This window comes from Miniopterus natalensis, chromosome 17 (assembly GCF_054644295.1).
Source record: "Miniopterus natalensis isolate mMinNat1 chromosome 17, mMinNat1.hap1, whole genome shotgun sequence".
Lineage (NCBI taxonomy): Eukaryota > Metazoa > Chordata > Mammalia > Chiroptera > Miniopteridae > Miniopterus > Miniopterus natalensis.
In genome coordinates, this window is record NC_142097.1 from 15,702,567 (window position 1) to 15,718,377 (window position 15,811).

The following is a 15,811-nucleotide window of genomic DNA, read 5'->3' on the forward strand; positions in this document are numbered from 1 at the left end:
TGGGCAGCGGCTGGAGGCCGCGGGGCGGGCACGGCCTGGGCGCCGCCGGGCGGGGACGCGGGCGGCCCGGGCACGTCAGCGAGCCGCCCCCGCAGCCTCCGGAGCGGCCGGCCCGCGGCGCTGACTCAGCAACGCGAGGGAGGGAGTTTTGTCCCTCCGCGGACCCCGTTTCTGTCGGCCTCAGCCCTCCGCCGCCGCCGACCCGTTTCCTCTTTCCGGCGGCGCCCGGGGTGCGAGACGCAGGTGGGGACCCGGAGGCGGCGGCCCGCCGTGCAGCCCGGGCGCTGGCAGAGGACCCCGAGAGCCACGGCTCCCCGGCCGGCAGCGCGGGCGCCATGAGCAGCGCGGGTGAGGCGCCCTGTCCCCGCCGGGCCGCCCGGGCCGGGCCCCCCTCGCTGCTCCGCTGGGCCCCGGAGGCCCCGCCGCGGGAAGGGCTGGGACCGGGACCGGGACCGGGACCAAAGGCGGGGATGGAGCCTGGGCGGGAGGAAGCCGGCGTCTTGGGGTCACGGCGCTCCCGAAGTTGGGAGCCGGGGTGCGGGAGTCGGGATGCGCCCCCCCCCCCCCCCCCCGGCCCGTTTCTGGTGTCACAGCCCCAGTTGGTCTCCCAGCAGGACTGGATTCCGAGAAGGTAGCTGCTCTGATTCAGAAACTGAACTCCGACCCCCAGTTCCTTCTGGCGCAGAATGTGGGGACCACGCACGACCTGCTGGACCTGTGCCTGCGGCGCGCCACGGTGCAGGGCGTGCAGCACGTGTTCCAGCACGCGGTGCCGCAGGAGGGCAAGCCCGTCACCAACCAGAAGGGCTCAGGTGAGCCGGCGCCTCGGCGGCCCCTGGGCGGACGGCCTGGGGAGCCCAGGTCTGGGCTGAAGGCTGTGCTAGTAAATCCCCGGAGGACAGGGCCGGGGAGAGGCGGGCTCGGGTATATCTTACCCTGTGGTTGGTTTTGGTGCGCTGTGGCTACTGTTAGCATATTTTATTTGAGCGCTCCAGTGACGAGTCCACGGTCATGTTTGAATGTCATTCAGGGGACCCTGTGCTGAAGTTAAGTGATTGCACCCCCGTGTCCTGGGCAGAGACACGCCCTTGGTGCAAAACAGACCGCGCGCAAATGTTCATTCCCTAGAGCTCTCCCCCCAAGTTGCCCTGAAGGCCATAGACAGGCGTATAAAACGGAAAAGGCACAATGTAGCCAGTCTGCGTGTCATCGAATGTTATTTTCGAACGTGCTTGGTGGTCGACACTTTAGGAAATGTTGCCTCAGTTGCCACCATTAGACCAGTTTGTAACCCAGAAAAATATTCAGTTGTCAGGTCTTGCTGATCAAGACCTCTCGTTTTCCTGTTTGCTTTCTAGCACTACGGTCAGCTACCGTGGAAGGAATCTAAGTGAGGAGGACATTCTCACAAGAAATTTGTACTAAATGGATTTTTTTAAAGTCTGTCCATTTTAAAACTACTCCCAGTCTGTGTATTTTGACAGGCAGCGGATCAGTGCTTGCTTAGAGGCAGGCAGAACTCACACTGTACGTTTAACGTGGGTATATTTTACTATATGTGAATTCTATCTCAGCAAAGTTGATTTTTAAATTTTAAGGGAAGGAAATCATGACCTTGCAATAATTAATATTTTGCTGCAGTAGAAAGTGTATGGTGTGGGGTGGTGGTTTGGACTATCAAGCTATACATTATATAGTTAGAAATGTTACAGCAGCCCTACGTAATTTAGATTGTGGTGACCTCTTAGAGAAAAGCCTGGAAATATTCATTTGGAAAAGATCAAGTCTCATATATTCTGTAGTGTCACTTTTATTTACAAAAGGTACAAATAACACATGAGCAATGTAGTTTATTTTCATGTTCTTTTACCTTAACAGTTCATGTAGGTTCCTGCTAATGGGAAATGATGATATAGTAGATAAGAGAGAGGTGGGATACAGATAAACCCAAGGTAAAGATGAGGTATACTAAGTCATTAATGACTTTCAAAAAGCACTGTAGTTACTTACTTTTAATTGTTTTCCTTTTGTTACAAAATTACTATAGTTCAATGGAGAATATTTGCAAAATAACAACAAGTAAACATTTTTTTCTGTCAAGCCTTTATTCTGTGTGTGTGTGTGTGTGTGTGTGTATGTTATTGAAATATGGGTGGATATCTTAAATATTGTTAGATAACCTACCCACCCTTTTCACTTACCAATATATTGCGAACGTATTTTCATATTAGTAAAAGTTATGCCCAAATAAAAGTCATTTTTTCCCCTCTGAATTTTTCTTCAGAAAGGAGAGTTATTCTGTATTTGAGACCTTACAAAGACTCTCATAATGAGCACTCTCAGTTATTTTAAAGTGCAGTTCGACAAAAGACATTACTCTGAAATGACCTCAATTCGTGCTAGTTTTAGATGCTTTTAGAGAGCAGTTGATTAAATCAGTTTTTAAAAAGGCGAAAAAAATTGAACATGATCTATTCCTGGATATCGTGAATAGGCCTTCTAAAATAAAGATCGCTTAAGTCAGAACAGGAAATGGCGACATTGCCAAGTTTGTGATTATCCACTTACAGAACAAATGAAGAAGGTAATTGTATAGTTGAGGCATGGCGTGAAATGTTCAGGGACAGCATCATGAATTGATTCAAAACATTGCTGTGACCCAGGCATACTAGATGGAAGAAAAATGATGTGTTCTTATTGGAAGAGTGGATCTAATCATGGCAAAGGCTCTGATGCCAAGATGCATGTGAAGGATAATTTTAATTCTTATTGAGAGAAGGAGAATTGACTTGTGTTAGGGTTACCTTTTATTGAAGCATACACTGCATATTCCAGATTAAAGGGTAGGGTCTTTTTAAAGTTTTACCATGTATGGCCAGATTGTCGTCAGATATTTAGTACTTGTTTAGATTGTTATCCAGGGTGTATCATGATGCTATTTCCCCAAGTCCTTGCCAGTATTGGGCATTATAAATTTAAAAATGTTTCCCCACTTAATAGGTGTCTTATAACAAAGTTAAAGAAACCCTTGTTCTTCACCACTTGTATCTTTTTGGACATGATCAATTTGTGATCTCCACTCATGTTTCTCTATCAGTATTTCAAAAGTGATTTTCTTAGGTGGTTTGTAATGGATTCTTTATGTGATATATAAAGAGGGTTTTTTTATATGTTAAGAATATTATACCTTTGCATATATATAGTACAAATAGTAATTACTTGTTTTGTTTTGTTTTGTTTTGTTTTAATATTTCCACTTTCTGATTTAGTCAAATTTTCCAACAGCTTGTCATGGGTTCATTGTTGGCAAATGGAATGTAATCTATGTGAACACTCATCGTAATGTCTTGGTTTGCTTTCTCGTTGCAGGGCGATGCTGGATCTTTTCTTGTCTGAACGTTATGAGACTTCCACTCATGAAAAAATTAAATATTGAAGAATTTGAGTTTAGTCAGTCTTATCTCTTTTTCTGGGACAAGGTATGGAACTGATTTTGAAAGATTCTTTTTGTTTCACTATCAAACTTAGGGGAGAGACTCTCTCTTCATTTCTTGCTTTTCAAGTTGTAGTCCTGCTTTCATTTATAGGTGTGACACCACCCTTCTCTGGGTAGTACTTGACTAAAAACAGTAAATAATTTTATTCACTATTTTAAATCTTTAAAATGTCTACTAAGTCTGTCCATTAGATGTTTAGTGATTGAAGGCTCTAAATATCAGATTTTATTTCAAAATAAAGCAATGCTTTGTTTTGGATACACTGTCTGAATGTGTATGCATAGATATAAGAAGAAATATTTTTATAAGCCCAGATACTGATATTTAGTTACCTACTTTAGTTTAAAGATACCTACTGTGTACACCTGAGACTAATACAATGTTATCAATTATGCTTCAATTAAAAAAAAAAAGCCAAAAAGACCCCACCTGAAACTAACGTCAATTATACTGTACTCAAAAAAAACCAAAAACTACTATGTTGGGTCTACAGTACTTCCAAGACTCCTATTCTGTTGATAATGCAAATAAAAGTATTAGCTGTCTTTTCCTTTAACTTCATTTAACTTCTCCAGGTTGAACGCTGTTACTTCTTCTTAAATGCTTTTGTGGACACAGCCCAGAAAAAGGAACCTGAGGATGGTAGGCTGGTGCAGTATTTGCTCTCGAATCCTGCAAATGATGGTGGACAGTGGGATATGCTTGTCAATATTGTTGGTAAGCGTCTTTCTCTAATGGAAGTGAAACACAGCGTGATTAAGCAAGGCTCTGTAGTTAGGCATAAGCCATTTCTTTGTTGGTTATGTACAGAGTAGAATTGGTCTCCCAGAAAGGTATATAATTAGCTCTAAGAACTTTTATCTCACAATTTCACCTATAAAGTAGCTTTTTTAAAATCCTCACCTGAGGATATGTTTTTATTGATTTTTAGAGAGAAAGGAAGGGAGAGAGAAACATTGATCGGTTGTCTCCTATGCATGCCCTGACAAACCCAGGGTCAAATCTGAAACCTGGGAATGTGCTCTGACTGGGAATGGAACCCCCAATCTTTTGGTGTATGGAACAATCCTCCAGCCAACTGAACCACCAGCCAGGAATGGTAAGGAGATAGGTATTGTGAAAGGTGGTTTGGAGAAGAAAAAGTTATATTAACTAGAACTAACTTTCTGTGAAAAAGCTTTTTTCTTGTTCATTGGTGTAATCAAGAAACACATTAAATGTCCTCATTCTAAAAAGGGTTGTCTTTGGAGAAAACCTTATTATGCTGAGCACTTTACAAAGTTTGACAGATAAAAAGAGCAGAGTAAATTCTAAGATAGATGGATAAATATGCAGATTAAATAACCTGTTTAATTTTATAAAGCATAAGATTCTTAAGTTTTCTGAATTGGACCCAACGAAATATAGCCTAGTTTTTAAAGCAATGGTTATTTTTGCCAGGGTTTCTAATGTTAGAGTGCTGGAGTTTATTTTTACCTTATTGAACACTAAAATTCATTTTCTTTTAGAAAAATATGGTGTTATTCCTAAGAAGTGCTTCCCTGAATCCCATACAACAGAGGCAACCAGAAGGATGAATGATATTCTGAATCACAAGGTACAACATATGGAGTAGGATAGAGTTGAATTTGCTGTACTTATCTTAAAACTCCTGACTTTCCAAGGGGATTTCTGGGCATTTCATTGTTCAGTGTATGTACCAGATAGCTAACCAGTATCTCTCAAAAGCAATGCAGTCACATTTTAACTTTAAAAATAATTGAGATTAGGGTGTGTTTTTTCTTTTTTAAAATCTTCCACTTTTATTTCTATTGATTTTAATATTTTCATCTGGGTACTCAGGAAAGAAAGTCCTGTGTTCAATTAATATGGGCCAGAAGCACACTGGGTACTGTGCCTCTCACTTGGCTCTAGTGGAGGTGGGCTGGGACAGCTTTATGTACTAGTAGAACCAAAAAGAACTATTTGTGAGACTTCCTTAAAGAGTATACTGAGTACAGAGGTTCCCCAAACCACATCAGTGTAGTTTATTCATGCACTAAAGATTTGATGTAGTCACTGAACTGCTTTTTATTGCTTCATTTATCTTAATAAATCATTCTCTTCTCCACGCAACCCATTTCTTTGCCAACCAGACATCTTTGAGAACTGGGAGTTACCAGAATGTGCTGTCGTGATCTATAAGGCTAAATTGCATTTGTCATCCCTGGGAGGAAGATTACATTTTAAAATAAACTATAGATGTGTTTCCCCAATATTAGAAGTAGGTTATTTTCCACCCAGCAAACGCTATGGATTCTTAGCTACAGGCTGAAAGATCATTAGTAGTATAGATTGGGTTCCATTTCAGATGAGAGCAAAATCCTCTTTAGCATTGTGGTTAGATTCCAGACTCACCTTATCTTTGGCATCTCTAGAAGCTGAAAACTATATTGGAGGTTGTCATAACTATGGTCATAATGATTTGGCAGAGAAGTAGACAACCAGTAAAATTATAAATAAAAACCTGAGAGTGACTTAATGGCATAATTGTCTTAAGTCTCTTGCTTTTTCTAAGGGAAGTAGACTGGTCGGAGAAAAACTCATTTGCTTTTATGAACTTTGCTCTGGGTCTTGCCTGAGATATACTTCAAAATAGAACTAGCGTTGGTCTGTTAGGCTCATTTACAGTTGACTTTGGGTACTGAATAACTTTCTGTCATAGATGAGAGAATTCTGTATACGACTACGGAACCTCGTACACAGTGGAGCAACCAAAGGAGAAATCTCAGCCACACAGGATGCCATGATGGAGGAGGTAATAATTATTTGGATTTTTTTGTGGCCCTTCTAAAGAACTCTCAGAATATTCCCATATGTTAAACTGATTAGGAACTATAGTCATTGCAATAAATGTTGAATTGAATTGAAATTTACTTATTGTATAGCTGTAAAAACTGAGGTATAAACTTTGCATTTAGTATGGGACTTGTATGTACTTCCATCTTCTTATTACCAGCTTAGTAGTCTATACAATTCTTTTATTCATTTCATAAATATTGGATACCTTCTGTGAATTTGACACTGGGGACACAAAGATGAGAAAGACAATCTCTACTCTCAAGGAGTTCAGTCTCTTGGGGAAAAGAAACACATGCATAATTATAACTCCTATGCTCGAGGCGTGTGAGAAAGGACTTGGTGGTCATAGAGGAGGGAGTGACTCAGTCAGCTGAACCAGCTCTTGAAAGAACGGTAGGAATTTACCAGATGGATAATAGAGAAGACCATCCTGGACAAAAAGAATATCATGAACAAAGGTGGAATTCTCAGAGAATAGTGTAGCTGAGACATAAATGTTGTGAGTGTGATTGGTAGCAAGTTAAACTAGAAGGGCAGAGCTCTGAGGGATCTTAGGAGATACCAAGGCTTTTGGCTTTATTCTGTAGGATTAAAGATGAGAATAACTTACGTATAACAGCATGTTGATGGTTATATCAGAACACATTTTGGAAAACCTAAAAAGCTTAAACAAATATAAGGTGGTTATATTTATGGTCAAGGCAGTTAAGAATATTACTTCGGCCCTGGCCGGTGTGGCTCAGGTGGTTGCAGCCTTGTCGCATACACCGAAAGGTGGCCGGTTTGATTCCCAGTTGGGGCATGTGCCCAGGTTGCTGGTTCAGTTCCCAGCCTGGGGTGTATGGGAGGCACCCAGTGGATGTTTCTCTGTAGCGCTGATGTTCCTCTCTTTCTCTGTCTCTCTGTCTCTCCCTCCTCTCCCTTCTCTAGCAAATCAATAAGCATGTCCTTGGGTGAGGGTTAAAAAAGAAGAATATCACTTAATGTCATCCGTAACCCAGTTGGATATCTGTAAACCTCTGACATTGCTTTGAGAAAAGAATAAACATCCCCCTTTTTCATCTAGTGGACCCATTACTAGGAATCACTCAACTAACAGTTTTCTTTCACCACAGCGGACAGCGCTCATGTTTTCCTTTGAATTTTAGAGAGGAAGTCTAGTGCATTTGAAAGCATGGTCTGGAGTCAGACTGAATTATGATATTGTTATTATTTAATAGCCTTGTGACCTGGGTCAGGTTCCTTAGGCTCTCAAGTCTCAGTTTATTCAAATGCATAGCCCGTGCTTAACACAATAACTGTTTCTTAAGTGTTTGTTGAATGGATGAATGCAGCGATTTTGTTTTGCCAAATGCATTTAAATTATCTCATACTTTTTCTTTACTTCATAAATATTATTTAAGAGAGGTATCTGGGTATAGTAGAAAAAAATAGTTAGATGGACATGGACTTCAAGTCCAACTCTATCACTTAATAGCTCTGTGATCTTGGGTAAGATACTTAACCTGTCTGAGATTCACTTTGAGACTTAAAATATATTCCTCATTGGATTTTTGTGGGAATCAAATAAGAAATTAAGTATAAGAATGCAAGCGTAGTGCTTGGCACATTGTAGTTGTTCAGTAAATGTTAGTTCTATCTCGTGCTTAGAGTGATTTCTCTTGTTGAGGCCTTATCTCTTGCATAATTTGCTTTCATTCATGATTATAGGAAAATGGTGGGGTGTAGTAAGAATGAAGTTTCTATAAGCAGTTATAGCAAAGGACCCAGATAATACTTCTTGCAGATCATAAGCATCCTGTTGGCTTTTGATGTTTGCTTTAAGATCTTTTAAAGGATGTATCTAAGATCCACTCCTGAGCATGGGGCTGATTGGCTGATAAGAATCGGGGCAGATGTGTTTCACGTGTCTTACCTGCCCTACTCCGACCTTGGAAAAATAGTAAGACATCATTATACCAAGTCCTGAGGATGGATGCTTTTAGAATGATTTACTTAATGATTCTGCCTAAACTGTTGACTACAGAATTCTGTGTGGTAGATTTTTAAATTTTACAGTCTCCCAAATGACTCTTCTTTATTGAACCTGACTCTTTGGTAATGAGAGGTGTAGCTATGATTTTAAAGCCACAGATTAGTACCTTTGATATGTTTAGCCTTGTAGGTGTATCAAAATGATGACTTATCCACAGTCATGAAGCTTAGAAAGCTTTGAATGAAAGGGGTTTATGCTTAAGGCATTGTTTCTGAGAGGAGAGAAGTACAGGTTGCTTGGTGAGACGACAGACAAGTTGGATCTGTTTTGGAAACATGTTGTCACCTCTGTTGCAGTGTTTTATCAATGCGTCTACTCTTTCTTAGCCCCAAGATCCCCTTGGGTTATTGAGGTATTCTCTACCAAAGCACTGTTAAAAACAAAACATAAAACAAAGACTAGCAAGAATATCTGTCAGTGCCATGAAGAGAGACAAGAAGCCATTATTATTTGCTTAGGAAATTCTGTAGCAGTTGCTCTCAGCTCTTAAAAACAATAGATAGTCCTAGACTTGCTCCAGACCTACAAAATTGATTTTCCTGAGAGAAACCTAGTTATCTCTATTTTTATTTTTTATTTTAAAGACTTCTTTGATTTAAAAAAAGTTTTAACATCAAAAATATAAAAAGGCATACAATGAAAAGTCTGTTTCCCTCACTCTTCTCCATCCTTCAAGTTCCCACACCCCCCAAGTTAGTTTTATTGGTTTGTTACTATATTAGCAGTTGTTTATCCTTCCAGAGAAGGTCTTATCAGAGGCCACCATGAAGAGGAGGAACATTGACTTTAAAATGCCTGATCCCAAGGCACAGTCCAATTGCAATTGGGTTTCAAGCATATGGACAATCCTTGAGCTCAGGAAAAAGAACGATCTAGCAACGTAATAGTGATGATAGTGCAGATAGCTGAAGCCTTGGGAATGATTAAAACCCCTGAGGGAGAAGAGAAGGATAGAATGGGTCTGAACAAAGAATTCTGGATAATATGTATTTCCAAAAACATCTATTTCTATAAAAGCAAGTGCGAGAACTAGGCCGTGATGTAGGTGCTGGTCATCAGTGTCAGATACTGCAGACTGGTCCACAGACATGTCTGAAGACTGAGAAAGGCTGCTGGATTTCCTGAATAGGGTTTTGTAGAATAGTGTCAGTAGAATGGAGAAGGGGAGGCGCTAGATGGAGAGGAGGGAGTCATGTCAAGAAAAGGAAGGTAGTTTTGAGAAGGTTGACAGTGGAGAGAAGGAAAAAGTTGATACTGATTAATTTCACAAGTGTTTATTCAGTACCTGCTAAGTGTTAAGCATGTTGCTATTTGCAGGTGACATGTCATATATAGAAAGCCTAACAACTCAATTGGAAAACTGTTAAAACTAGTAAGTGAGTTCGGTAAAGTTGCAGGATATAAAATCAGTAAGCAAAAATCTGTTGCATTTCTATACGCTATTAATAAACTATCAGAGAAATTAAGTAAACAATCCCATTTATAATTATATCAAAAAGAATAAAATACCTAGGAATAAATTCAACCAAGGAAGTGAAAGACATGTATATTGAAAGCTGTAAGACGTTAAAGAAAGAAACTGAAGAAGACACAGATAAATGGAAAGATATTTCATGCTCATGGACTGAAAGAATTAGTATTATTACAATGTCTGTATTGTCCAAAGTATATGCAGATTCAATGCAGTTCCTTTCAAAATTCCAGTTGTATTTTTCACAGAAATAGAACAAACTCCTAAAATTTGTATGGAACCATAAAAGACCCTGAATAGTCAAAAGCAGTCCTGAAAAAGAAGAAAGCTGGAGACATTACCCTCCCTGATTTCAAACTGCATTGCAAAACTGTAGTAATTAAAATAAGGTGGTTTGGCATGAACAGACACGTAGAACAATGAAACAGAATAGAGAGCCCAGAAATAAATCTACATGTCTATATGGTTAATTTACAACACAGGAGCCAGGAATATACAATATACAATGGGGAGGGGACAGTCTCTTCAATAAACAGTGTTGGGAACATTGGACAGCCACATGCAAAAGAATAACACTGGACCACTATTTCATACCGTACACAAAAAATGTATTAAAGACAGAAAGTAAGACCTGAAACCATAAAACTCCTAGAAGAAAACATAAAAGACCCTGAATAGTCAAAAGCAGTCCTGAAAAAGAAGAAAGCTGGAGACATTACCCTCCCTGATTTCAAACTGCATTGCAAAACTGTAGTAATTAAAATAAGGTGGTGATTTTTTAATCTGACATCAAAAGCAAAAGCAACAAAAGCAGAATAAACAAATGTGACTACATACAACTAAGAAGCTCTGCACAGCGAAGGAAACCATCAACAGATGAAAAGCCAGCTTACTGAATGGGAGAAAATATTTGCAAATCATATCTGATAAGGGGCTAATACCCAAAATATGTAAAGAATATACAACTTAATAGCAAAACAAAAATAAAACCAATCTATTTTAAAATGGGCTGAAGATCTGAATAAGCATTTTTCCATATGGCCAACAGGTATATGAAAAGACGTTCAATATCATTAATCATCAGGGAATTGCAAATCAAAACCACCATGAGGTATCACCTCACACCTGTTACAATAGCCACTCTCAAGAAGACTAGAAATAACAAGTGTCGATGAGGAAGTGGAGAAACGGGAGCCCTTATGCACTGTCGGTGGGAATGTAAATTGGTACAGCCACTGTGGAAAACACTATGGAGGGTCCTCAAAATTTAAAAATACAACTATGTGATCCAGCTATTCTACTTCTGTGTATTTACTTGAAGAAAATGAAAACATAATTCAAAAAGATATCTACATCCCCATGTTCATTGCAGCATGTGTTTACAGTAACCAAGATATGGAAACAGCGCAAGTGTCCATTAATGGAAGGATGGATAGAGATGTGTGTGGGGTGTGTGTGTGATGGAATATTACTCAGCCGTGAAAAAGGAAGGAAGTCTTGCATTTGTACAACATGGGAGCACCTTGAAGGCATTATGCTAAGTGAAATAAGGCAGAGAAAAATACCAAGTTATCTCTCTTATATGTGGAATCTATATTTTTATATATATATTTAAAACCCAAGCTCATAGATGCAGAGAACAGATTGGTGGTTGCTAGAGGGGTGGGGTTGTGAGGTGGGAGAAATGGTTGAATTATTTTGGTTGGTTTTCTTTTTTTAGTTTAAATAAATTGAGTATAAAGCAAAACAAAAATGAGCAATGGTTGCAGCCAAGTGACAAGAAAAAAAGAAAAGGGCAAAACTAGAAGCATGTTTATAGAAAAGTATGATAAAGTTTGGGAAACAGGTTGGGAGAATAAAGAGGAATTTTAAAAGGCCTTTCTGAGGTCAAGTCTAAGCTGAGACATAAGTAATGAGAAGAACCCAGCTACCAAAGATCTGGACACAGCATAGCAGATAGAGGGGCACGGTAAGTGCACAAGCCCTCGGGGGAAAGCCTGGTACTTTTCAGGAGTAGGAAGGGGCCAGTGTGACTTGAGCCTGGAAAGAAGGTGGGAGTGGCTGAAATAGATCTTGTAGAGGAAGCGAGAGCCGGCTTATATAGAGCTGATTGGCCATGATAAGGAGTTTGCACTTTATTCTAAGTAGGGTAACCATTGTGTGGGGGGTGGGGTGGGGGCGTAAAGCTGAGGAATGATGTGGCTTAATTTTTGTTTTAAAAAAATTTCCTGTGGTGCCTTGATAATGGATTGTAAAACAAGAGGAGAGGAAATGGGGAGACCAGTTAGGAGGCCCTTACGGTTGTGTAGATGAGAGATGAGAGTGGTTTGGACCAGGTCGATGCAGAGGACAGGGAAAAGGAAAGAATTGATGTCGTGGTATCTCGAAGTAGGGGGCGGCTTGTAAATATGAGAGAAGGCCTTTTGGCGGTTGGGGCGGTGTGAGGGAGCCATTGTGTGGAAGGGGATGTGCAGGTGAGAGAAATGATCATTGAAGGAGCAAGGCGTTAGAGGAAGGGGAGAGCAGGCGTGGTCTAAAGTGCTTTCAAACTTTGAGGTGTGTGTGCATCCCCTGGAGATCTTGTTAAAATGCAGATTCAGTAGATCAGGGGTGGGGCTGAGACTGCATTTCTAACTATTTCTTTGATTCCAACACCACTCTAGAAGTAGTCTCAAGATCATCGTTTGACTATTATAACCTATATGGAGCTCCCTTTATGAGCTCATTTCCTTTAACATCACAGAAGGAAGGGCACATACTTTTTAAATGTACCTTTTTATGTGTTTTCTTTGCCTGGAAATATATTTAATGCCTCCAGAAAGTATCTCCTTGCCTGCTTTTGCAGGCACGGGGTTTTTTGTTTGTTTTAATTTTTATTTTTTAAATAGATCCTTGCCTTTCTTTCATTCCCCACCAGAAAGCAGTAGAGAGCCGTCTTCCCTTCTTTCCCCTTTCTCTGCGTTTCTATAGTCACCAAGGTCCCTACTCTTTCCCTCTTGGAACTAGCTCATTTACCAGCAGTACTGAGCTTTCTTCAAAGCTCAGCTGTATACTGTGACTACTTTTATGGACTTGTGGCCATTCTACTCTGATCAATATGTCATTTTACCTTTGTGCCTAGTTTCTCTGTCAATAAAACTAAAAAGTTGGGGTAGGTAATTTCTTAAGGACCCTATAGCTTTGCATTTTCATAATAGAAATAACTAATGTTTCTCCAGTCCTTTAGACCTTCCTGTACACTCTCAGTAGTTTGGTATTGTGTCTGCCTGTAGCTGGTTTTAAACTCTCACCCTTGTAGGTTTTTATGACTGACGGTCAGCTCTTCCATCCTGCCTCCTTCCCCTCACTTGGTGTCTGTCTCTAGTTGCCGTGGCCGTGGGAGCTAACTCAGTCCCACACTGGGAGCCACACGTCCTTTCCCCGGGTTCCAGGTCTCACGCGTTCTGTGTTCTTCTTCTTTCCGTTTCCTATCCTGATTCTCTCATTCAGGAATACTCAGCTCTGTATAATAACTTGTATTCAATGTCCCGTATCTTTTTTTGTCCCATATGCCAAGTGCATCTTCACGAGAAGCAGGTGACACACCCAGGCTGCCCACCAGAGAGCAGACTTGGACATCCAGAGCTCACTGCCAGTTTCGTACCTTTGGGAACAGGGAATGTTATTTCAGAACAGCAGAGTCTCTGTCAAGAAAATGTAGCGTCAGGGACCCTGGAGATTATACTTTGGAGATTTTTTTTTAATTAGAGCTTGTTTAATTAACTATCATTAATTGGCTTGGAGACAAATATTCCTTCTAAAATGTTATAAACTGACTTGAGTGTGAATGGCTTTGGGTACAAAACACTGCAGCATGTCTCAAATCACAGTTCTACTGAAGTCCAAGGGAAAGAGATGCCATCCTTATTCTCATTCATTCCTTACATGTACCAGTGTTAAAAATTCACATTTATAAAACATAAGCAATTTAACCTGCAAAAGTCTTCAATTCATTTAGATAGCAGAAAGTGCAGATTTCCTCCACTGCATTTTGGGGGAGGGGGAGGACATGATTGAACACTTTCTACTGCTCCTGTCTTGTGTACAAGAAGGCACTATGTAAGTTATAGTGTAAGACATTCATGTTGATATTTAGAATGTGCTTAAAAGTAAACAGGAATTTACTCAGTTGTCTTAGTCTTCGTTGGGCCTGGGCCTGGGCCTAGCCTCTCCTTTTTTTTTGCTCAGGGCCCAGCTGACCTGGAAAAACCACCCTTGGATGACTGAGAATTGATCAGAATCGCACAGATAGTTGTTCTTACATGTGACAACAGTTACTAGTTGAAGATACATATCATTTAAGTCCATAAAACTCTCCTCATCTCATTGTCATTGTCTTGACCATATTTACCAGTGGCAGTGTCCTCATGATCAAGTTGCCGTTTGTGGCCTTGGTGCTGTGCGGATACAAAATGACTCTGGTTCACGTGGGTCCCGGGGCTCGTTAATCGTGGCTAGAGTAGCTCAATTGCGCTTGCTATTGTGATGCTCTGCCTCTTCTTTTTGTGCTGGAAACCAACCTGAGGATGATATGACATTAAAAGAGATGGGTTAAGGTGCTTCAGGCTCACAAACCATACAGTAAATCCTAGTAAAGGAAGATTCTGTCTCGGAAAACAATATAATAAAGGAAAGGCGAGCATCTCTTCCTCTGTCAGTTACTCTGCGTTTGTTAAAAGACAGTAGAATCAGGCTCTGTCTTCCGTAATAACACGTGAATTAAGAGTCTCTTTATCCTGAATTATAGACCTAATGTCATAGGCAGGCCTATTCCTTGTTTCCTAGCTTTGGTTCAGAGAATAAATTGAAACCGTAGCATCAGTTTTCATTCTGTCCCAAGGCTTTTTGAGGCCTAGAATGCCATGGGGATGATGAAGGGAAATAACTGCACAGTAGTTTCAGTGGTTGATGATGACACGGGATGCAGACTAAGAACTGGGGAATCTTGGGTGCACGTTCCCTGATGGGTAAGGAAGGCAGGCAGGGACTCGGTACTTACCGAATTTCCCTGAAAGTCAATCTAGAGAAGTCCTGGCTGCTCAAAACTACTACTCAGGAATGGCCAGGGAGCACCAAAAACAAGTTCCTTAAGTGGCCTTTCAGGATGAAAGTGGTGAGGGTGGGGGTGTTAAGAAACAGGCAGGCATAGGTGATTCTAGAACAGAGGGGAGTGGACATCTCTAAAGGGAGAGGAGGGCAAAGTGAGGGAAGAGGGTTCTCCAGAGTGGGGGTCCAAGGAGAGGTGTGTTTCTTATAGGCTATAGCTTTGTTTTGCTCTCGAAGCATTCCCTTTGGCCTGCTTTTAAGGTTCCTTTGTGATTTGGGTCAGGTGATCCTCTGTAATATCTCTCATCTTGCCCTGGTTAAAATCATAGGGATAGAAGTAGCCCATAGAATTTAGGAGGATATTATTTTAAAAGATAAAATAGCTCCACTGCTCCAAGAATGATTACAACACGCGTAGGATTGGTTGCCCTAATCTTACTTGTATTTGGTACACTACCTGAAATTTAGGAAAACAAGTTAGGCAATCACTCCATCCAATACAGAATTTTCCAGTGTATAGGATTCTAATCTGTGAAGTGAGAAACTAACAGTGTGTTGGGGAGCCATTGTTCTTCCCTTAATTAGAGGAAAAAGAGGGAAATGTCCTTAGTTATAAATGGAATTGATAGGTAATGGTTTGCTGTAGCCAGCGTGTGGCAGGTGCAGGTCCACAGTCTGTCAGAGATGGACTGGAGCAGGCATGTTTGACTTAACTGCGTCGTTCTGCATGTTGGAGTCTAGGGAAGCATTGCCTGTACATGTGAATAAGGCCTCACCATCAGAATGTTTTTAAAGAGAGCAGAATCCCAGCTTGAACTCCAAAATTCAAATTTCACACCAGTCACTGGAGAACTGATTTAAGAAAAGCGATTTTAATGTGGT

At 40.7% G+C, this 15,811-nt stretch overlaps 1 protein-coding gene across 1 annotated transcript in view; it reads left to right on the forward strand.

Moving 5' to 3' along the window:
- The first annotated feature begins 250 nt into the window (after window positions 1-250).
- Window positions 251-15,811, forward strand: part of BLMH (bleomycin hydrolase) — a 35,402-nt gene continuing 19,841 nt past the window's right edge. The window contains exons 1-6 of the mRNA XM_087825994.1: window positions 251-348; window positions 615-812; window positions 3,370-3,479; window positions 4,073-4,214; window positions 5,006-5,094; window positions 6,202-6,294. Coding sequence (XP_087682120.1) covers window positions 336-348; window positions 615-812; window positions 3,370-3,479; window positions 4,073-4,214; window positions 5,006-5,094; window positions 6,202-6,294 — 645 coding nt within the window. The 5' untranslated portion in view covers window positions 251-335. The remainder of the gene's footprint in view (window positions 349-614; window positions 813-3,369; window positions 3,480-4,072; window positions 4,215-5,005; window positions 5,095-6,201; window positions 6,295-15,811) is intronic.